Here is a 24,429-nt window from a genome sequence, read left to right as displayed (position 1 = left end):
CCTTTTGTGAAAACACTGTGCCATCAGCATGCTCAGTGTACCACTTGAGTCTCCATGGTTTAGAGACTATATATAAATGAAAAGTTAATTCTGTATATGAACAAATTGTGTTATTTTTATGTTGTGTAAGTTATGTTTTTTTTAGAATGACTTGATATTATATAAGATTAATTTTAATTTTAAAATAGATTTTTTAAATTTTTAGTTCAGTTTGCTAATCTGTTATTCTTATGTATGGTTTTAATAGCTCCTACTATCAAAGTTGTTGTATGTCCAACTTGTAACCAAGAAATTAATCAAAATGATGTCATTGATCATTTATTTCTGTTGGAACATTTTTCACAAAGTGGTGAGGGACAAAATACAGAAGAAACTAAAACATTTTCTTGTACAAGTTGTGAGGACAGTGCACCTGCATCTGGATTTTGTGGTGAGTGTCAAGAGTGGTTATGTGAAGCATGTATCCAAGCTCATCAGAGAGTTAGAGTTACAAAAGATCATAGCATACGTCCTAAAGAGGAAATGGAAGGAGAAAAAACTACTGGTCTTAGTCAGAAATACTTGTTTTGTCCTGTTCACAGACAGGTAAAAGCTGTTTAATTTTTGTTTAATCATAAAATTGATTCTTAAATGCTTAGAAAATTTTTTTAATATATATATGATTTACATTTCTTATCTTGGTACAAATACATTGCATCCATAGGTCCCTCAGCCTCTTTAAAAAAAAAAAAAAAAAAAAAGCATCCATTTCTGCTTAAACTACTGCTTTCACTTCTATAAACTGCTACATGTGCAAATTCCAAAATCCACCTAACTTTAGCATGCTGCTCTTGAATTTGAGATCATGTATCCAAAATCTCTTAAAAATGATAATTTCTCATAGGCATTCTGTTTGTTTCTTATGCTTTTTCTGTTATTTCCATATTTGCTATTCTGCCAGTATTGTTCCTTCCATCTGCTAAGCTTGTAAATTAAAATGTACAACTCTGCTATTCAGTATTCTTTATCTTGTTTCACACCTACTAAACCAATTTGCCACATCTTTTATTCTGTTTATATCTATAACATGAAGTTTTCTAGAGATAAAAAGAATGAAACAGAATGGTTTATTCTCTAGAACACACACACATACAAGCTTAGCTGTTGTTACTAAACATATATTGAGTAAATCAAAGAGTGATCTGCAGCACACTAGTGGGCTTCCTAGTGGCTCATGAGAGAATTTTATTAGTAAATATATATATATATTTTTTATCTTAGTTTGTTAATTTTCAGATACAGTTCGGAATGTAATATATTAAAAGTGGTATTATTATACTGAAATTACATGAAGTGTAATTTCAGTATAATAATATTTTGCTCCATGATGTACATCTCATTATGTGAGTGTATGTAGTACATAAAATCAGCCATTGTGTTGTCACCATACTCTGAGAAATTTGCACACTCTACCTTACTACCCAGTCCTCTCCCTGCCCTGCATCAGTGCACAGTAAGGTATAATTTGGAATAGTTGCATGTCATTTTTGACAGGAATGAATTTCTTCATGTACAATCAGTGTAATACCAATTAAAATCACTTTATTTTTATTTATTAGTCCTATTAACTGGCATACAAGGTTAGTCAATTTAAAAAATATATATTTTACAAGGATAATATGGAATGCTGGATTATAACTGGTACTTTGAATCACAAACCTATTGAAGTTTATGAAAACATTAATGCAAAAAGCATGAAAAATAGGGAGGAAACAATGAGAACAATCAAGATAAAGATGCTTAATGTGAATGACTCACAGGAATACACTACAACATTCCAGAGAAGTTTCATGCTACGAATATGCCAGATGGAACTTAAAGAATTATGTGAAGCCATAAAAATTTTAAACTACATGAAGGTAGTCCTTTGAATGCATGTATTTTTAAAATCTTATGTGAAGAATTAGGCAGTGAATATGCACAACTTTTGTTTCTTATTGAAATTGGCTAATTTTCTCATAGGAAAGTCATTACTCATTGTTTAGATTTTGATCTTGTCTCATAATTCAATCTCCATGTATCTATCCATATCTAACTATTTAAGATATGAAAATAATGGCTTACATAAACACCTTGCTTTGCAAGGAAAAGATGTCGCCATCTTTCAGGCGTAGCTAGCTGCTGCTGCTACCCGGGGCAGTCCCTGAGATTGCCACCCCTCTCAATACACATCAAAAATACTACAAAAAGTCAAAACGATGTATAGGTAAATAAATTAAAACACTTATATGCTTATTTTTGAAGTGAAACTTTAATTTCAAACTTCTAAAATGTTATTTTTCTTGCTTTTCTGTTAGCAAAATCGTCAATGACATTGGCAAAGTCTATTTCATAATAATGTAGGTAATTCTTAATCTATTTTATTTAGAAAAACTCCTCTCACAACTAGCAACACCTTACAGCAATTGTGAGGAAAATTCGCAGTAGTATTACAATATTTGGAACTGAGTTCTTGCCGTACTTTAGAATTAACTGCAAAAGTTCAAAAAAGGTTCAAAGTGCTGCCTGGGGTGGACATCCCCTCTGCACCCCCTAGCTATGCCACTGCCATCTTTAATATTCATGATAAAGTAAGAGTGATTTGCACAAAAATGTAAGTAGCAACACCATTTGACAATCAAAGAATTTGATAGTTTCACAACTCTGAATGATTTCATGCTTTTGCCTGGAGAGAAAAAATTATAACCTGATTATGAATGACCCACAAGACCTATGCAACCAATTTAAAAATTTTTCCAGAGACACGACTGGAGTGAATCAGGAATCCTTTTACATGGACTCAGTGCACAAAAATATCAACAGTAAGCTTTCATTTGAAAGAGACAGTCCTATAGAACTAAGTTTTGACATGTTATTGAAAAGATTGTTTAGGAAGAAAAGTTGACACACTTTTGGCTACACGTACAGCCACGATATTCTATATTCACCAACATGGCAGTGAGGTACTTACTGGCATTTGTCTCAGCTTATAACTGCAAAATACAGAAATTGGCTAAACCTGAAGTCTGGTATGAGTCTAAATCTCTCCAGGTTAGAACCATATATTTACTGTGCCTGAAAGAAAGCAATACAATTCTTGACATTAATATATTTAATGTTTTGTATTTTTTTATATCAAGTAACTCCTGGAATGCTTGAACTTGAATAAACAGTTAAATACTCTACAGGTAGAGATTGTGTAGTCAGGGGAAGTGGTGTTTGCCCTCCTCATTGCTAGACTGCCCAAAGAAATAGTATTCCAAGTTAAATTCTAGTTGCCGACTAGCAGAACTTTTTTGTCTTTCTTTGACCTGTTTCTGAGTTAGTCGATCTCTGGCACAGGCAAGTGGTGTTTTTTTTTCTCCCAGAAACTCTGTTTTGTTTTTTTTGTCCCATAAACTCAAGAAAATCGACAATAGAACCCACACTATTTTTCAGACATTAAAAATAATTGTATTAGGGACCACAGGATGGCGACACTTGTTAGCTGTCTCTTCACTTTTTTGTACATCCTTAGTAGGTATCTACCTTAGAAGGATAAACCAAAACACAATAATGGTACAATAAGATGAAAAGTCATGCTGGTTTGGACATTGTCCAGTTACGAGGATGGTCTGAAAAGTTCTCAGCCTCAACCATAGACGGCAACACTATTGGCAGGATTTTTTTTTTTTCTAAGTTGGTACATCTGTCATAAGCATCCATGTGAAATTGCAAGTCATTCTATCAAGTAGTTTGTTTTATACAGCTGTCTGAAGCAAAAGTATTGTCTGTATCCCTTGAAATGGATAAAATTGAGTAGCATGCAGTTCTAAAATTCTTTGTAAAAGAAGGTTTAACGGTAAAAGAAATTCATTTGAAGTTCATAAAAGTTTATGGGCACTCTTCTCCTTTGTTTTCAACAATTAAGAAATGGGCTGCAGAGTTTAAACGTGGCCGTACCAGCCCTGAAGATGATCCACGTAAAGGACATCCAAAAAGTGTAACAATTCATTGATAAGAAATCATTGATCAGGTGCATGATATGGTATTGGATGACCAGTGAGTCAAATTCCATGACATTGCTGAGACTATAGGCATTTCAAAAGAACGTCTAGGATATATTTTGCATGAAGAATTGCAAATGAAAAAGCTTTGCGTAAGATAGGTGCTGCACTTGCTCACAGCAGATGAAAAACGCAGTCGCATGAAAATCTCTGAACAGTACTTGGAGCGTTTTAACAAAAATAAAACTGATTTTGTGCATTGATTTATTACTATGGATGAGACTTGGATTCACCATTATATACCAGAATCCAAACAGCATTCAAAACAGTGGACACAAGCAGATTGTTCAGTGCCAAAGAAGTCAAAGTCGGTTCCATGAGCAGGAAAGGTTAGCTGTACTAACCTTTCCTGCATTATTGTTTTGGGGTGCTAAAGGCATTTTGTTTATTAATTATCTTGAAAAGGGTAAAACAATAACCGGGAAATATTATTCCAAAGGAAAAATTCATAGGGGAAAAATCACAAGCACCTGCCCACAAAGGTGTTTTGGCAATGGGAAAATTAAGGGATCTGCACTATGAATTGTTGGAACATCCACCCTATTCCCCAGATTTAGCTCCCTCTGACTTCTGTCTCTTCCCCAAACTAAAACTCTTCCTCACTGGTCAGCATTTTTCTTCAAATCAAGAGGTGATTGCAGTTGTAGAGGGGTAATTTGCAGTTCTTACTGAGAACCATTACAGGGACGAGATAATGCCACTGGAGCATCGCTGGAATAAATGTATTAGTCTTAAGGGAGATTATGTTGAAAATTAAAAATAATTTTGAAATTATAAATTATAAACCCTTTTCAAGATAATTAATTTTTTCATTGTCAGGCCGAGAACTTTTCAGACCATCCTCGTATGTTAGGAAACTTTGGAGAAAAGTGCAAAGATAATAATTGTAAATACCTGCTGGATTTCTGTTCAAGTCAAGGACAGTCATTATTAACACCATGCTCATAAAGATGCACATAAATTCACATGGAGAAAAGATACTAGAAATAAAAAAAATCTCATTAACTATGTTATTATTGGTAGGACAGTGGTTATATCATAAAACAAGGAGAGCATCTAAGCAACTTTACAAAAACAAAGTCAAGCAAATTTCATAGGTGAACTATAGATTCAAAATTGCAAATATTATTTAAGGAAAATGAAGGAATTTAAAAATAAGAACCAAACCTTGGAGACTCAGTGGCACACTCTGAAGAAAGCATTGATTGATTCACTCAAAGAGGTATGTGTTGAAGATATCTGCAAGGAAAGCAAATTCAGAATTCTGTGGCAGACTCAAGAAGTTAGAGACGGTCATGGGAAAGAGTATTAAAAGTTCCCAGCAAGTAAGTCCGCATGTGCCCTGAGAGAATACAGGAAAAATGTAATAAAACAAAGCAATGCGAAAAAGTAAGTCTTGGGAAGGCTTTGGTTAGAATATAGCAGATAAATATCAGTTAAGTGGTAGAGTGCTCTGGAGGCTATAAATTCGTTCTGGAGAAAAAAAGTACTGTAAAAGGAATTACTCTTGGATGTCTGGAGTAATTACTTTGAAAGATTGCTAAATGATATAAGCAGTGACAAAACAGCAGTCAGAACATAAAGGAATGCAGAAAAGCTATCAAAAAGCTGAAATGTGAAAAGGCAGCTCAAATACATGATATTCGACCACAAATGATCAGGTATGGAGGTATAAAAGTCATACAGTGACTGCATTGCATAATCCAGAAGGTCAATTCCATATTATGGGAATAGAGCTTTCATAGTACCATCTCTAAAAAGAGAAATAAGTGAAGCGGAATGTGAGAATTAGTTTACTACTGAGTGTTCCAGGTAAGAATAGAATTTATAAGAAGAGGTTAAGAAAAATTGTGAAAGAGTTGCTTGGAGAACAAAAAGCTATGTTCAGGCCAAACAGGGGTTGTCAGGATCAGATTTTTGCTTTAAGATTGTTCAGAAATTGGGAATATAACAAGCATCTGTAATTTAAGTTTCTTAGATCTGAAAACTCATATGACAAGATTCCAAGAAAAAAAGTGGTTTAAAATTCAATTATATGGTGTAAATGGGATATCATACTTAATGATACATGGTCTAAAGTCAGTAGTTAGAATGAAGGAGGTACAGGAAAATGGTTTGATGTAAAATCAGGTGCACAAACAACTATCTCCATTGCCATTCATCTGTATGGATCACATTATGAAGTGGCATTATACCTGATATAAAAATTGGTGATGATATTCTTAGCCTTTTACATGATGCAGACAATGTTGTATTCCTAAATAAATCCAGTACAAGTTTGAATGATTCCTCTAGTAAATTAAATAACTGTTGTATCAAATGTGGCATGAAAATCAGTAATAAAAATACCAAAACTATGAATACAAGGACATAGTTTTGGTATTTTCACAAGGAAATTCACCTGCATTCTAAAAGAAGAACCTACAGAACAAGTAAATATTTCAGCTCTTTAGGTAGAATTTTTAGTGAAGATGACAAATTATATATTGGAAACAAATAACACAATAAAGTTGGTATTGTGGGGAGTCAGCTGAATGAATTTATTTTAATAAGAGAGAAACTAGTCAAAACAGTTAATTAGCAGTGTACAAGAGACAGTGTTCAAACTAATTTTAACCTATGGATCTGCGTGGTGGATTAAAACAGTTGATCAAAGACTAGAGACCACAGATATAACACTTCTGAGAAAAATTAGGGAAGCAAACAGATGATATCAATGACATAATCATATTAAAAATAAAGATGTTAGGAAGGAACTTAATTTTTGCTTCTTGATCCTTTTCCCATACTTTTTCCTTCTAAAACTGTTAATATCCTCTGTTTTGCTGAACCTCTCAGTACATGTCCTGCCAATCTCATCTTTCTCTGGATCATTTCCTGTAATAAAGATCTCTGTGTTCTCATTCTCTGTAGGATATCTGTATTTGTCACATGTTCTGTCCATGGGATTTTCAGAGCTCTCCTATAGCACCACATTTCAAAGGCCATTATCTGTTCCATTGCTCTCTTCTTGAATATCCAGGTCTCACTTCCATATGTGAAAATTGGCCACACTAATGTTCTTATCATTCTTTTCTTTGTCTCGATACTCACAGAACTTCTGAGCAGATCTTTATTTTTCCAGAATGCATCTTTAGCTATGGCTGTTCTTATTTTTATTTCTTTATCTTGCTTTCCATCTGCAGTAAAGTAGGTTCCTAAATATTTGTATTCTGTTATATGTTCAATTTTCATATTGTTTATGAATATTTCTGGCTTGGATCTGCTTTCTTTTGGGATTTTCATAAATTTTGTTTTTTTGTTTTTTTTTGCATTAATATCTAATCCAAATTCTTTACTTTCTTCGATTAGTAGCTGCAGTAATTTGATTAATTTGTTTCTGTTTTCTGCTATTAGAATGATATCATCAGCATACCTAAGATTGTTGTATTTTATACCATTGATACTAATTCCTTGTTTTTCAATCTTTTTCATCACTGTCTCACTATAGATATTAAATAGATTTGGTGAAAGGATACAACCTTGTCTAACTCCTCTTTTTATTTTCACTTCAGAAGTCTCAGAGTTAAACAGCTGCATTTTCTGTTTGATGTAAATCATTTTTATAATCTTAAGTACATGATCTTCTATGTCTAATTTATCTAATATATTGAAGATTTTGTTATGTTTTACCCAGTCAAAAGCTTTCTGAAAGTCTATGAAGCATATGTAAATATTCCTATTTCTTTCAAGTGATCTCTCTATTAGTATTTTTAGTTCCAGGATAGGAACTAAAAAATTAATGGTTCCCATTCCTCTTCTGAAGCCTTTCTGTTGTTCACTCAATTCACTGCTTATGGCTCTTTCAATTTGTTTGTTAACGAAGGTTAAAATAATTTTAGATGCATGGGATATTAGGCTCACAGTTCTGTAATCCTCACAATTTTGTGCATTATGTTTCTTTGGAATTGGTATACAGATAGATGTTGTAAAAACGTCAGGTAATTGTATTGTTTTATAGATGTCCTGAATGGATTCCACTAAATTGTTATTATTGCCAGTCAAAGCTTTCAGCAGCTCAGCCGGAATATTATCACACCCAGGGGATTTATTATTAGGAAGATTTTTAATTATATGTTCTACCTCCTTTCTTGTGGGTAGAGTAGTATATGTTGTTACGTTTAACTTAAGGTGTCGTGAATCATCCAACATGTTACCATTATCATCATCATAGAGATCTGATAAGTACTTCACCCATCTTCCATTTAACTTTTCCTTATCAATGAGTATGTTTCCATCTTTGTCCTTGATGTTATTAGACTGTGTGCATTTTGTTTTTCCATTAAGTTCTTTCACTTTCAGGAATTGTTTCTCTGGTTTTGTTCCTATTTTGTAATTCTTCTATCTCAGTGCACTGCCTATTTATCCAGTTTTCTTTCAATCTTTTACATAACTGTTTGATTCTTTTATCAAAAGTTTTATATCTTAACCTTTCTTCTTCATTTGCTCCTCTTTTCCATGTTCTTCTTTCATCAGTAAGGTTGATTACCTCTTGAGTTATCCATGGTTTTTTCTTTCTTTCTTCTTGTTTATTGATGTGGTTTTTAGCAGATGTTATGATAGCTGCTTGTAGTCTATTCCATTTAGAGGGTTCATTTTGCAACTGTGCAGACAACAGTTCTAAAATATTTTCATTAAATTTTGATTTTATAATCGGGTTTTGTACCATTTGCAGATCCCATTTTAGGGGTTGACTTCTTTTAAATTTTATTGTTTTCAGGCGAATATTCATCTTCATGAAGACCAGTCTATGATCAGATCCACAGTCAACACTTGGCATCACCTTTGAGTTCCGTATTCCATTAAGTAACGTTTACTGACTAGAATATAGTCTAATTGATTTTTGTATCTTCCATCCGGACTTTCCCCATGTGTATCTTGCTGATGGTTTTTTTGCTCAAAATAAGTGTTAGTTATGAGATTGTGCTTGTTAGAGAAATCAATCAGCTTTTGTCCTCTCTCATTCTGAATTCCTAGTCCAAATGGACCCACGTGTGTAGATGTTCTCTCTCTCTGATCCAGTCACCCATAGCACAAATAACTTGATCTTTCTTGCCTCTGACTTCCTTTATACACCGTTCTGTTTCATCATACATGATTCTATTTCTGCTTCCTCATTCTGTTCTGTAGGAGCATATATTTGGATGATGATCATATCTCTAGGTTTAGATTTCACTAGAATTGGCATTACTCTATCTGATTTTTTGATTAATGTTTTTATTAGTTTTGTTCTCTACAATAAACGCTACGCCTCTTCTTCATATTTCACCACCTGACGTATATATTTTATATATCTTACCATTTGGAAGTTTCGACTCAAAATCTGATGAGCCTTTCCAAAAAGTTTCACTTATTCCTAGTATACTAATATTCAATCTCTCCGTATCTCTCATCACATTAGTCAATTTTCTGCATTTATTCAATCCTCTTACATTCCAAGTAGCAACATTCAAGCAATTTCTGCATCGAGTTTCTTTATAGCAGTCACGGACTGACGATACCGCAGGGCCTGCTATATCACCCTGACACCACCGTTCCAGGCATATTGAGACTACCCGGGCTTTAATTCATTTCTGTGTTGACATGATGCTTTACACAGCAGCATTTTTTACAGAATGAGCTGCCAGAACCATCCAACCCCCAATATGAATGGAGGACCACAGCTGTCGTTGGTTAGCGGGTCCCATGGACCTAGCCGGGAGGCCTACAAAGTAGTGCCACCGATCATCCACCTCATCCACCACTGAGGGGATGCCCGATGCACCGTGACAGCCCAGCGACTTGATAGGTGGCATTAACAGAGATATTTCCACACAGTCCTCAATTTATACTTCTCTGCAAAATTTGAAATTTAATTGCTACAATTTGTTTAAATATGATTATTATAATACACCATGGATCAGATTTCTTAGAGCAGTAGTAAATACTTTTCCACAGTATAAAATAGAAATCTACTCTAAAATTAAATATTACTGGAAATATATATAATAAACACAGAAAATCTGGGTATTAAAAGGTATTTTTTAAAGTGTCCATTTAGTATCGGAATTAGTACCTGATAAAGGGAGACCTAAATAGTTTGTGAGATTTGTTATTACCTGGATAAAGGAGATAAATCTCTTCTGTTTGCCATCACTCCACAAAGTATAGTATTGGTGATTGATTCTTCTGCACCTTTTGCACTCTACTCCATGTTCACTGTTACTGTGTAGCATGCCCCTCCCTATTTGTAATTGCTTAGCAGCCACACAACAGGAGATAGTGCTCTGATTTTGTTATATGTTTTGTTTTGCCCTACTACAGGTTCATAGTTCTCTATATTGAGCTCCATAACACCACTCTGTGTGGTGCCTGTTGTGTATCAGTTATCTATCCTGTGATTTTTATGATACAAAAAAGTATTGCATTTTCAGTTTTTGTCCTAATAAATAATTACCTATTGTATAACAGAATAGATAATTCTGTTATTAAAGATCAGTCATGAGAATAATGTGTAAATCATCTTAAACTGTAATACCTAATCATTTGTGTTTGAGTGTTCAAAATTTTCTGATTTGAGTACTTCGATCTTGGACATATTGCACCCAAAACTTCTGTAAAGCAAAAGACTATCTTGCTTTACATAAAAAAACAGTATGTATACTGGTTCAGAAAGTTCAAGAATAATCATTACTCTTGAAGAATAGCCTTGTTCTGAGATACCATGTCAGACTGTATTTCTTATGTTACTGATTTTTGTTGATTATCCTAATCCTGTCTGTTCCTGGAGAGGTGGTTTGAACAAGAAATTTGGTATACACCAGGATTGGCGATCCACTTTATCTTTAACCAAGGGAAGATTCCTTAACCAAATGAACAGTTCCATTTCTTTATGAAACTGGCAGTGATGCTTTGAATGCTGCGAGGATTGTTGCTAACTATTGCTTTTAATGAAACTTTGTTTTTGCACTCTTTTGAACGTGCAAAATCAAACTTTGTTTGTTTTTGCACGTTCACTTAGTAGAAGAGCAAATCATAAATGCTTGATTGGATAATACCATTTTTCTGAGCATGACTATCATTCTTTGACTATAAATTAGACACAAATTCCATTTAGATTGTTACATAGAAGCCATTTAAAATATTAAAGTTTCAAAGAAACTTGCAATTACTCTTGTTGCCCCATTCTTAACATGTAATTGCATGTATATTTCAGAAATATAGCATTAAACCATGAGAGTAGTAATTTTTTTAAGCAACAGTTTTGTAAGTGAGGATGTTTTTGTTTCATTTGCTAGAATAGCATACTTTGTCCTATATATTCAGGACAAAGGAAATGTGCTTTGAGATAGATACTACAAAAAATAAGAAGTATCTCACAGTCATTGTTTTATCATTCTAAGTGACACCTAAGAAGACTGCATGAGGTGATATTGACCTTTGAGTTGAATATTTTGTAACAACCTGTGATCTACCTACAGGAGTATATTCACAATCAACCAATATGGCATTAGCAGACGGCATGAAACATAATAATCCTCTCTCTCTCTCCACAGAACTTACATCAACTTTTTCTTTTAGTTAATAAATTATTCCTTCCACAGATCTCCAAACATTACCTACTACCTTTCAGACTATAGGAAATTAATTTTTTTATTATTAGCACCTCAGAAAAAATAGCTACAGCTTTAAAAAAAAAAAAAAAAAAAAGATCCTCCACAAAACATTAAAATCATATACTAAATTAACATCCATTATCTGCTTTCTTAAAACTATTCCATTCTGGGATTGTGCTGAACTTTATAAATTCCCTTGCTCTTGTAAGCTGGTCCTTGTTATTCAAATAGTAAGAATTACCAACATAATAGGAAGAGTAGGGGAAATACATCCATTACCACTACATTTATGGGTACTCTGTGGATTCTCTATATCAGATCCACTACTAAAAAGTTTCACTGTTGTATATAGGTAAATATAGATCTAAAAGTGAGAAAATAATAACAAACAAGATGAAGATATAATGGATAAACAGTATATACATTTATTCTAGAGCCTCCATAGCTCAGTCGGTATAGACAAGGCCCTTTGGTCGGAAAGACCTGGGTTCAATTCCCATTGATGTAAGGAACCTTTATATGGTCTCTTTCAATAATAGGTGAGTTAGTCGGTCTCATACAGAGGTAGGGGATTTTTTCACCCGGAAACTCGGGTTTTTCATTCCCCAGAACAGGCAGACAAGCCTCATGAGCACTCACATCTGCAGACATAGGACACATACAGACTGGGAGGCATGGGGCTAACCACCTTATCCTCAGTACTGTGTCACAGTTGTGAAGGCTAAGAATAACCTCAACACTGCAAAACAAAAAAAAAGGTAGAAGAGGGAGGATTAAGTAAAGTACATTTATTCAAAGGAGTCCATACATTTTGGAAAATTATGGAGACAACTACCGTGTTTGAATAAATCTTTAGTTTAATATAAACCAAAATCCATATTCGATGTTTCGACCTTTATATCAAGGTCATCTAGTATATATAGTATATATGTTCCATCTTCTGGAACATATATACTATATATACAGAGAAACAAGCTGCACTACAATCTACATGGTTTGTTAGAGTTACTGACCAACTGTTACAATAATTATTGGCCTGACCTCTGGTGAAAAAAAAAAACTTACTATATCAACACTAGAGTCCTATTATTAATATTATCTATTGGTTGTAAAATTACATCGGGAGCAACAACAAGGCTATACTATGATTATACGTATAAATTCCAACCAGTTGATATGGAATGGTTTCCAATACTAGCTGAAGGTTGCCTAGAGTCCTGAAGTATGCTGGATACTAAGTATTAGGTAGGCTGAATGTGTGCCATCCAGATTCTTGGAATTTTCATGCCACCATTATTGTTGATATTTGAGTCATTTATCAGAATTTCGCAGGCTTCCTTAAATTTTCTCTCATACCAGGTTTTTGTATGGTGTAAAGAGCAGGTACTTTTCCAGTCAATTTGGTGTAAGACGTTGAGAGTGTGATCTGAGAAGCCTGCTTCACCAAAATGGTTATATTTAATGTATCTTATGTGTTCTTTCTTACGTATAGGGATTATACGTCTCATTTCACCAATGTGCAGTAAGTTACAGGTGCAATGGATGCAATATACTCCAGGATGTGCCAATGGGAGGAGAGGATCCTTAGAGGAGTTGAATATGTTTTTAAGTTTTGTAGGTGGTTTAAAGATGGCATTGAGATTATAATGGTATAGGATTCTGTTGATTTTTTCTAATAGCCCTTTAATGTATGGGATGGCTATGGTTTTACTGTAATCTAGATTCTTTTTTGATGATGTTTTATGAAGTACTTTATTAATAGTATTTTTGTTATAGCCATTATTTATAAAGGTGTTGCTGATGATTTTTAGTTCCTGTTTCAGAGCTTGCTGGTTAGAGCAAATTCTTATAGATCTGTTTTTAAGGGTGTTAATGACTCCATATTTTTGTGATGGGTGGTGGTATGAATTAACATGTATGTATTGGCCAGTGTGTGTCGGTTTGCAGTAGACCATGAAGGATAGACTGCCTGAAGGAAGACGTGTGTGACCAGTGTATCCAGGAACGGGAGCGAGTTCTGATTTTCATTTCAATAGTATTTTTTTTTTTTTTCACCAGAGGTCAGGCCAATAATTATTACAACAGTTGGTCGGTAACTCTAACAAACCATGTAGATCATAGTGCAGCTTGTTTCTCTGTATATAGTATGTATGCTCCAGAAGATTATCTTGATATAAAGGTCGAAACGTCGAATATGGATTTTGGTTTATATTAAACTAAAGTTTTACTCAAACACGGTTGTTGTCTCCATAATTATTCAAAGGAGGATTTTAGCTTGGTGTCCAGGTGATGTTCTTTTGGTTACAGAAGTTAAAATGAACCAACTGGAATAGAATGTGTAAATTCAACAGTAGGTCACATGCAGTGATTTGCACTGCAGACAGTGGATTGCACTTAAATTATCCTTAGAGGTCAAATTGTTATTAGTTAGAAAATCATTGTCATCATCAAATTACTGATATGCCTTCAGGGGATGTACAGAATAATTATGATAGTAATACAGGAAAACGTTACTCCATTACTAAACTTCTGATCAACAATTTTCTTCCAAATTATTCTGCAGAAATGTCAGCGTTATCAGATCTCATATTTCTGCTTTTATGGCACTTTGTACTGTATCAATCCAATTACATCTTGGTCTTTTTTCCTGCCAACCTGGCAGAGAACACTTGTTTTGCTAATCTTTCCTCTCCAAATCTGTTTAAGTAACCAAAGCACCTGAGATTAGCTCTACTAACACATTCCTGAATGCTAACAATGGCAAGTTCTTTCCTAATATCCTCATTTTTAATGTGATACTGCCATTGATGCCATCTGCTCACTCCACTAATCTTTCTCAGAACTCACATCACAGGTCTCCAGTCTTTGATCAAGTGTTTTATTTCTAACCCATTTCTCAAATCCATAAGTTAAAACCTGTTTGAACACTATCTTGTATACAGCTAATTTAGTGTTTTGACTAATTTCTTTCTTACTTATTCCATATTAATTTATTCAACTGACTTCCTACCATACCAGTTTTACTAATTCTGTTATTCATTTCCATATTTAATTTACCATCTTAACTAAAAGTTCTGCCTAAAGAGCTGAGATGTTTTACTTGTTCTGTAGGTTCACCATTCAGGATACAGTAGAGCATTTCAATGTTTCTGCCTATTTTCATTGTCTTTTTCTTTTTATTGCTGATTTTCATACCAAATTTATCATCATCAACAAATTCCTGCCATGAAGGGGTATACAGGATACGATAGTACTACATGAAAAATTTACATCATTACTAACTTCCTATCTACAATTTTCCTCCAAATCAATCTGTTACCTGTCAAGACTCCAACATTATCAGATCTTATATTTCTATCTTTTAAAGCACTTTTTACCATATCAATCCATCTATATCTTGGTCTTTCTCTGGGTCTTTTTCCTGCCAACCTGGCAGAGAACATTTGTTTTGCTAATCTTCCTCTCCCATTCTGTTTAAGTGATCATACCACCTGAGATTAGCTCTGCTAATGCATTCCTTAATGCTGACAATGTCAGCATTAAGGAATGCTGACATTGTCTTTCCTAATATGCTGACATGTTCTTTCCTAATATCCTTGTTTTTAATATGATATTGACATTGATCCCATCTGTTCATGCCCCTAATCTTTCTCAGCACTCTCATATCTGTGGTCTCTAGTCTTTGGTCAAGTTTTTTACTTCTGACCCAGCTCTCAGCTCCATAAGTTAAAATTGGTTTGAATACTGTCTTGTATAGAACTAATTTAGTGTTTTGACTAATTTCTCTCTTATTCCATATAAATTTATTCAATTGACTTTTTACCATGCCAGCTTTGTTGATTCTGTTGTCTATTTCCATATTTAATTTACCATCTTCACTAAAAATTGTGCCTAAGTAGCTGAAATGTTTTACTTATTCTACAGGTTCTCTATTCGCAATGCAGTTAATATTTTCAATGCTTCTGCCTATTTTCATTGTCTTTATCTTGTTATTGCTGACGTTCATGCCATATCGATTACAACAGTTATTCAGTTTAGTCAGGGAATGGTTCAGACTTCTAGTAAATTTATTTAGAAGTATAACATCGTCGGCATAAAGCAAAGATCTGAGATTAACATCTACAATTTTGATATCAGGTTTAATACCACTTTCCTTCATAACATGATCCATATAGATAATGTACATCCTTTTGTGACACTAGATTTAACATTAAACCATCTAACTGCTGACTTACAACTCAAATAAAGTTGCTTGATATAATGCTCCATTGACAGCATTTAACTGTAGCGTTTTGAAAACCTTCTCTCTTGGCACCTTGTCATATGCCTTTTCCAGATCTACAAAACTTAACAGATCTTTGTTATACTCCTATGATTTCTCTATTTGTCGTAAAGTGAAAATCTGATCCTGACAGCCTCTATTTAGCCTGAATCCAGCTTGTTCTTTACCAAGCTTCCCTTCCACAATCCTTCTGAACCGTTTCTCAAGTATAGTTGCATAAATCTTACCGGGAATGCTCAGTAGAGAAATACTTCTGTAATTCTCACGTTCCGATTTATTTCTCTCTTTATATATGGGTACTATGAGAGCTCTACTCCAATCATTGGGAAGTCGTCCCTCTGTCCAGCCTTCTGAAATATGCAGTGCAGCCACTAAGACTTTATACCCTCCATTCTTGAACATTTCTGGTCGAATATCATCTACTCCTGCTGCCTTTCCACATTTCAGGCCTTTGATGGCTTTTTTAATTCCAGTATGTATTCCTGAGTGCATCCCTGTAGTGTGTTTTTTACCACTGTGCTATCACTGCTTGTTTCATTTAGCAATTTTTCGTAGTAATTACTCCATACTTCAAGGATATCTTTTCTCCAATTTCATTACACCTTTATCATCTTTAATTCATTTCACAGCACTCTTTCCTCCATTTCTGAGCTTCTTCAACAACCTCTAGAATATTTCGCGCCTTCCTGATATTTATTTTCTATGTATTCCTGACTGCATCTCTGTAGAGTGTTTTTTACCACTGTGCTATCACTGCTTGTTTCATTTAGCAATTTTTCATAGTAATTACTGCATACTTCAAGGGTATCTTTTTCTCCAGTTTCATGTCACCTTTATTATCTTTAATTCATTTCACAGCAATCTTTCCTCTATTTCTGAGCTTCAACAACCTCTAGAATCTTTTGCACCTTCCTGATATTTATTTTCTATGTTCTCGCCAGTCTTCCCATGACTTTTGTTTAGCTGGTTTTACACCTTCCAGTGTTTAGCTTTCTTAAATTTGTCTCCGTATTCTCTAAGAGGACAAGCTGACTTATTTGCCATTAAATTTCAATATGCTTTCTTCTTTTCCTTCACTGCCTCTTTAACCATGGAGTTCTGCTTTTACTATCCTTGTAGAGAACCACATCACATGCCTTTCTTGCTGTATCAATCAGTGCTTTCTTCAGGATTTGCCACTGAATCTCCAAATTTGGTTCCTGTTCTCAAACAGTTTCATTTTTTCTTGAATAATGTTTGTGTATTTTAGTCTCCGGTTTACATCTGAGAGCTGCTCAACTTTTATTCACTTTAAAACTTTCTTACATGTTCTTCTTTTCAATATGAAATTCAATTTCGTTCTGCTCAAGACTAAACGGTGATCACTTCCAATTTGAAATCCTCTGCACACTCTGGTGTCTTGCACCAGTGAGAGAACATCACTATCAACAATAACATAGTAAATGAGACTTTTCTTATTCCTTGCCTCTTCTCTCCATGTGAATTTGTGCACATTTTTATGTTGGAGCATGGTGTTAGTTATTACCAGTCCATGTTCTGAGTGAAATCCAACAGGTATTTGCCTTTATTATTATCTTTGCTCTTTTCTCCAAATTTTCCCAAAATATTTTTGTATGTCTGACAATCATTTCATTGTCAGATGCTTTCTCTAAAGCCTCAAAAAATTCCTCCACTTCTGCCTTAGTAGAACATTCTTTGGGACCATAAGCACAAATAAGTCTCATTGTCCAGTTCTCCCATTCTGATATTTTCCAACATCACTCTACTTGAGACAGCCTACCATTCAAGAAGATTAACCTCATATTTTGTGTTGAATACTATGGCTACTCCTTCTTTTTCTTGATTGTCATTGCCTGAATATAACATTTTGTAATTATTACTCAGAAAGATCTCACCAGTTTTGTCTTTTTTGTTTTAGTCACATCTGTTATGTCCATCTGGTACTTATCCAATTCCTCAGCTAGCTCCATTTCTTTGCCATTTAAGCTTCTTATGTTGATAGTACTGAACTTTGAACTCTGGCAATGTTGAGTTGGGGTGTGTTTTAGTTTACCAAATTTATTACAATTATTCAGTTTAGTCGGGGAATCTTGCAGACTTATGCTCGATTTATTCAGAAGTATAACATAATATACATAAAGTAAAGAGCTAAGATTAAGATTTCCAATTCCTTTGGTATCAGTTTAATACCACTTTCCTTGAACGTTGGAGATAATGTGCATCCTTGTTGTTCACCTAATTTAACATCAAATCATCTTTCTGTACCTCCTTCAATTCTAACTGCTGATTCACAGTTTAGACTATTGCTTGTTATGTGTCCCATTTACACCTTGTAACTAGCATTTTGAAGAGTTTTCCTGTTGTCCCCCCTTGTTATATACCTTTTCCACATCAACAGAACTTCAATACAAATTCTTGTTGTTATATTCCCAACTCTAAATTCTCAACTATTTGTCTTAAAGTGAAAATGTGACCCTAGCAACCTCTATTTGTCCTGAATCCAGCTTGTTCTTCACCAGGCTTCCCTTCTATAATTTTTCTTAGCCATTTCTCAAGTATACTTGCATAAATCTTACAAGGAACTCAATAGGGAAATACCTCTGTAATTCTCACTTCCAGTTCTATTTCTCTTTTTACAGATGGGTACTATGAAAGCTCTGCTTCAATCATCTGGATTTGACCCTCTGACCAGGCTTTCTGAATTATGCAATGCAGCCACTGTAAAACCTTTTTTTTTAGAAAATCATTATTATTGTTGCACACCTCCATGGAATTCTAAGTCTCATGGGACAGTCGCACTATCATGGGTAGTTAACAGAATTGCTTCTCATAATTTGACATTCCATCATGCATATTTAAGTTTGCTTTGCTGAACACAGCTTTACTCCATTCTTTGTGTAGCCTTTACATTAAGAAATTGGTTCTGTAGAGAAACCTGTTTTCTTTTTCCTAAAGAACTATGTATGTAATTAGAATAGCATTCTCGGATCAGGTGTATCATGTAATTTTCATGTTTATTCATGCAAATGAATGCCAACTTTACTTTTGGATTTTTTCATAAGAAAGCTGCAGAAGCTGAACTTTGTAAACTCTAGCACAAGGTAAGAGTTCCACCTTGTCTTTTGGAGAATGCAAGAAAAATGATAACTTATGCACAGGGTGAAAGGAAATGTGTTAGATTTCAAAGTGTGAAGTTCTCAGAATTTCCTTTGACACAAGGAACAAATTCTCTGAACAAATAGTCTGAATTTTGCTATGAAATGGATATCATAACCATGAAAATGAATTGTGCATTTAATAAACTTCAACTCCTATTGAATTTGATATTAAAAAGCTAGTTAACTAAATAAAATAAACTAAAAATAAAGTAAAATAAACTAAACCTTTTCATGAGAAAAAGAAGGAAAATCATTTTAATCCTGTATTGGACATTGAGAAGACATTTATCATTATCTCTTCTCTTGTCATTCTCTCATTCTTGATGGTTTCTGTTTTAGCTAAAATCTGATTATTCTTCTGTAAACCTGTGGACCTCCATATTTTTTCAGAAAAAACATATGCTAAAGCGAAATATTTATTAACCATAAAACATCATCAGTGTGAATTAATGAACAATAATAGAAATTTGAATACAGAAAAACACGTCTTACATAATCCTTCTATACATAGTAACACAGTAACTAGAGTGACTGTTGTGTGTGTGTGTGTGTGTGTGTGTGTGTGTGTGCATGCACATGTTGATTTAAAAAAAAAACACTTATTTCATACAATTGATTATATTATTTTTTAAATAGAAAAGCAGTCAGCATGGTTTACATTAGGCTGATGAAGTAAGGCTTCAGTAGTATTTCTTTGAATGAATGTTTAATATATATAAGTGCAGTTCTACAATAGTTTGATATTATCCCAATGGATCTCATGGCTAATATTCTCAATTTCATGTTGATCCTGACCAGATTTGAGGTTTGATAAAATAAATATGGCTCTGGTGTTTCAGAATTAGTATTTTAGCTTATCTTTTCATTTGACCAAAATAAAAATAAGACAATAGCAGGAACATGAAACTGAGAATATTAGCCATGAGATCCATTGGGATAATATCAAACTATTGCAGAACTCCTAGTCCTTATATTAAAGACATTTCTGAATATATGGCAAAGATTTTGAAGAAATTCCAACTCACTGCCACCTTCAAAACCCATTGACAAAATCCACAATCACTTATCTTCTCCAAAAGACAAGTAGCAGGAACATGAAACTTGTCTTTTGGAGAAGATAAGCGATTGTGGATTTTGTCAATGGGTTTTGAAGGTGGCAGTGAGTTGGAATTTCTTCAAAATCTTTGCCATATATTCAGAAATGTCTTTAATATAAGGACTAGGAGTTCTGTGGAATTTTTCTCTTGGAATATATTGAGGAGAAAAACGTATGATTTTGTCTAATTCTTTGGTTATAACCATTAGTAGGGCTATTTGTTTGATAGCTTCCAGTTCCTGTGGAGGAGCAAATGTTCTAGATTTTAAGGATTTTAAAATAGCAAGTTTCTAAATTTTTACACTTTTAAACTGCACATCAAGCTAGCAAAACTCCATCTTTTAACACATCTAGGAATGTATAAAATACCTTGTGCCTGTAGCTTAGTGTACTAATTAAAGACAGGAATATCTGTTAACATCCACTTTGAAAAAAACTTAAGAAATATATATGCTGCCTTCATTTTGGTAATTCAGGCAAACTGAATTGGATGTCTCCCTTTTTGCATAAGATTAAGTGGGTTCAGAGAATATAGTATTACTGTGAAGCCATGAATCTGACAGTAGCTTCAGCAGTATAGCATTTGTGAAGTTCACAAGTGTGTGTGTGTTCATTTTAAGATGTGTTAATTGATGGAGTTTTGCTAGCTTGATGTGCCACCCTCAGTCCACCAGCTGCATACTACTTTAAACCCAGCTCTAGAGGTTGGGATATGCATCCTCTGTATATACTTGTGACAGGGATTTGAGACTCCATGGAAGTATCATAATGATATGGGGAACTAATTTTAAGGTTTCTTTTAGAACAACCAAAGCTACAGACTAGTTTCCATAGAGGACACTCTACCTATGTTTTAGACCTTGGCTTACCTCTACTTCTTTTGGGTTCTGAGTTCACATTAATTTTCCATTGTATCCCCAGTAATGTCTGTGACAGAGACCATATTTCATCTTCTGTTTCATATTGGGCTCATTTGCTCATCATGGCCAAGTAACTTTGCTTCTTAGAGCCCTAATACTGTTTATGATAGGGATTAATCTTATTTGCATTTTGTGCTATAAATTGTGTGTTCTGGCTAGTTTGCATGTTTTATGGAATGAAAAACCCCAGTTACTCTATGGGAGGGGAAAAAAGCCTGCCACCCTGGTATGAGGCCATCTAATTCACCTTCAGTTGAAAAATCCTGATAAGTTTTTAGCATCCTGTAGAAGATTGGGGTGGTCCAGTGCCTATAAGCTATCTACCACGTTTGCAGGTTTAAACGTGTCTTTTCAAACCAAATGTCTTTCTATATCAAATGAGCTGAAGAGGTTCCTTATTCCTCTGTTGATATCTTTCTGCTAAATTGTCAACTTCAACATTAATCAGCACTAATATCTGCTGTACAATCTTCAGTTTTGCTGAGTTTGAGGTTATTCTATTAGATGGGTTTTGACTGTTTGTCCTGGTTCCTTCTGACAAAAATGGTACGGGTCTATATAACTAGGTATTACCTCTTGCTGACATATCTGATTGTTCTTATCATAATGCACATGCACTTTCAGCCTATGTAAAATACAGTTTGTTGGATTTATTTCTAAATTGTTAACCATTTATTAAATTTCCATAATGGATACCTAATGAACTATATGAAAAAAGGTGAGGATTGGACATTAGGTCAGAAACCCTATTGAGGTCTTGATATTTCATGTCATTTATGTAGCGATTCAAATATGGTTTTGACTCTTAAGTTATCCCAAAATAGTTATAACAGTAGGAGACTAGAAATGCCCTTGATTGAGCATGCTTCATTATGACAGTAGCATGTGTATTCCAGTATTGTTCAAAACAACAAATTTAGATCTTGAGTGTTGCACTAAAACTTTAAGGAATCCTCTCTTCCATCATAAACAAAACTTTTTATATATAGAGATATGTAGTTGGTGTGCTGTATAACTGGACAGTTATAATATAGCTATTTATAAGAAACATTTATAAATGAATAACCTCTTTATTTTTCTTCTCTCCCTACCCTTTCATAGGAACAAGTAAAATTATATTGTGAAACATGTGATAGGCTTACATGCAGAGATTGTCAGCTGCAAGAACATAAAGACCATAAGTATCAGTTCATATCGAAAGCATGTGAAGAAGAAAAGCTTTATCTTAATACTCTTCTAGGTAAAATAAAAGAGAAACAAGCGCACATCGAAACTGCACGAATTCTTGTAAATAAACACCATAGTGAAGTATCCCATCGGGAACAAGCTGTGATCCAAGAAATAAAAACTTTTGCTGTGAAGTAAGTATATTCCATGTGAACCATACTAAACAAAATAATTGATTTGGGAAAGGGGGAGAGTGAACTATATTTTATTTTGATTGTATTTTAGAACAGTGTTTTTCAAAAGTGTGGTCTGCAGCCTGGTACCAGTTTACAGGGGAAAAAAAAATCCTGGTTATCAGGAAATATAACAATTCAAATATGGCATGTAAACTGTTGAAAATCAAGCTGTAAATGATAAATAAATAGGTAAATTAAATAAAACAACAAAAATGTAACTATTGTTCATTCAAATTCAATAACAGGAATATACACACATGGTAAATACAAGTACATACAGTTTGATGCTCTGTTGCTCACCTGTATCAGATACCAGTAAAAATATATTTTTAATGGCATTACAAATTTTCTTATTTAATTCAGCCAGCATGTAATATGTACATTACACATACTGGACAATGAATTGGAAAGTTTTATTTAATGCTACATTGAACCTCCTTTAACCCGAATTACAGTACATATGCAGTTGGCATAGATTCTGTGTTGGGTTGCATCTACGTCTACAATGTAGCAGATATTCACCAGAGAGTCCTTTAACTGGCTCAGATTTGATGGAAGAGGACTTCCATCTCAGTTCCAATTATGTATATATCAAGCTGTAATTGAGAATGTATGAGTCTTATTTATATATATATATATATATATATATATAAAAGACTCATACATTCTCAATGAGGTTCAGATCCAGGCTTTGTGGTGGCCAGGAAACATGGTGGAAGTCACTGTCAAACTCGCAGAACCATTGCTGAACAGTACTTGCATATTGGACAGTAGCATTGTCTTTCATGAAACAACAGTCACCTTCTGGATACAAAGTAATCATTGCAGGATGGACTTGATCAACAACGATGTTCAGAGGATCCGTTCCTTACCGACAGAACATGCTCCACCATGACACCACCTCCAGAACCTTGAGTTCTATTTACAAGGCAAACTGGATTCATTGTTCATGAGGCTTCCACCAAATTCTGCTTACCATCGGTACAGAACAAGGCGTACTGTGACTCATCGGACCACATGACTTTCTTCCATTGTCCAGTCAGAGCGTTTCTGACACCACTGTAGATAAACTTTCTGGTTCTTTGCAGAAATCAGTGGTTTCTGTATAGGCATGCGACTGCCAATACCGATCCTGTTCAATTTCCTGTGCATAGTGAGATGTTGGTCAGGAATAGTCTTCATTAAATGCCTCGGTCAACTGCTACATACAGGAAGATGTTCTTACAAACTTTCTTAGATGACTGTGATTTCGTTACTGAAAAATGTCTTAGGACCACAGTTGTGCCTCCTCTTGGATAAGCAATGTGGATTATTTTTCCATTGATTTCACCTTTTGGGAAATCAGTTAGCTCTGCTGTTTTCGAAATTGCGACTCCAGCCAGATGGACACCCACAATAAACTATCAAATTTCAAAAGATCCTTTGTTTTTCCCATTGTGATCAACACTATTGACAATTACTGACCAAGTATTTTGCATATACACTGTGTAAGTGATATTTATATACATCTGCATAAAGCTGTCTAATTCAATGGCTGGTATGTGTGTATATGTGAATGTACTTTGTGGCTTATTGTGTATGTGTGTGTGTGTGTATACATATGTATAATGGGCTGCAAAAATTATAATGAAGAAAAAATAACCAATCCCCAGTTATATAAATTTTGGGAAACACTGTTTTAGAGCATGTGTTTGGGTATACATAAAAGGCTCTGTTTTCACTGGAATTATAAAAATAATAATTATTGTTATTACTGCTCCTCCAGAGTTCAAGGACTCATAAATGGAAGGCCTATTTAGACATTATACTTAAATACATATATCTCTCTTTGAACACATTCATTGACGATACACATACATCTTAATGGTGACC

At 34.2% G+C, this 24,429-nt stretch overlaps 1 protein-coding gene across 1 annotated transcript in view; it reads left to right on the top strand.

Moving 5' to 3' along the window:
* The window catches only part of LOC150092763 (transcription intermediary factor 1-alpha-like), a 366,172-nt gene that overhangs the window by 58,270 nt on the left and 283,473 nt on the right, over positions 1 to 24,429 (top strand). The window contains exons 2-3 of the mRNA XM_090414272.1: positions 248 to 585; positions 22,256 to 22,515. Coding sequence (XP_090270398.1) covers positions 248 to 585; positions 22,256 to 22,515 — 598 coding nt within the window. The remainder of the gene's footprint in view (positions 1 to 247; positions 586 to 22,255; positions 22,516 to 24,429) is intronic.

This window comes from Typopeltis vanoorti, chromosome 25, assembly GCF_054136105.1.
Source record: "Typopeltis vanoorti isolate ZY-2024b chromosome 25, IOZ_Tvanoo_1.0, whole genome shotgun sequence".
Lineage (NCBI taxonomy): Eukaryota > Metazoa > Arthropoda > Arachnida > Uropygi > Thelyphonidae > Typopeltis > Typopeltis vanoorti.
Note: the sequence above shows the minus strand (reverse complement) of the source record. Positions and strands in the feature narration are given on the sequence as shown.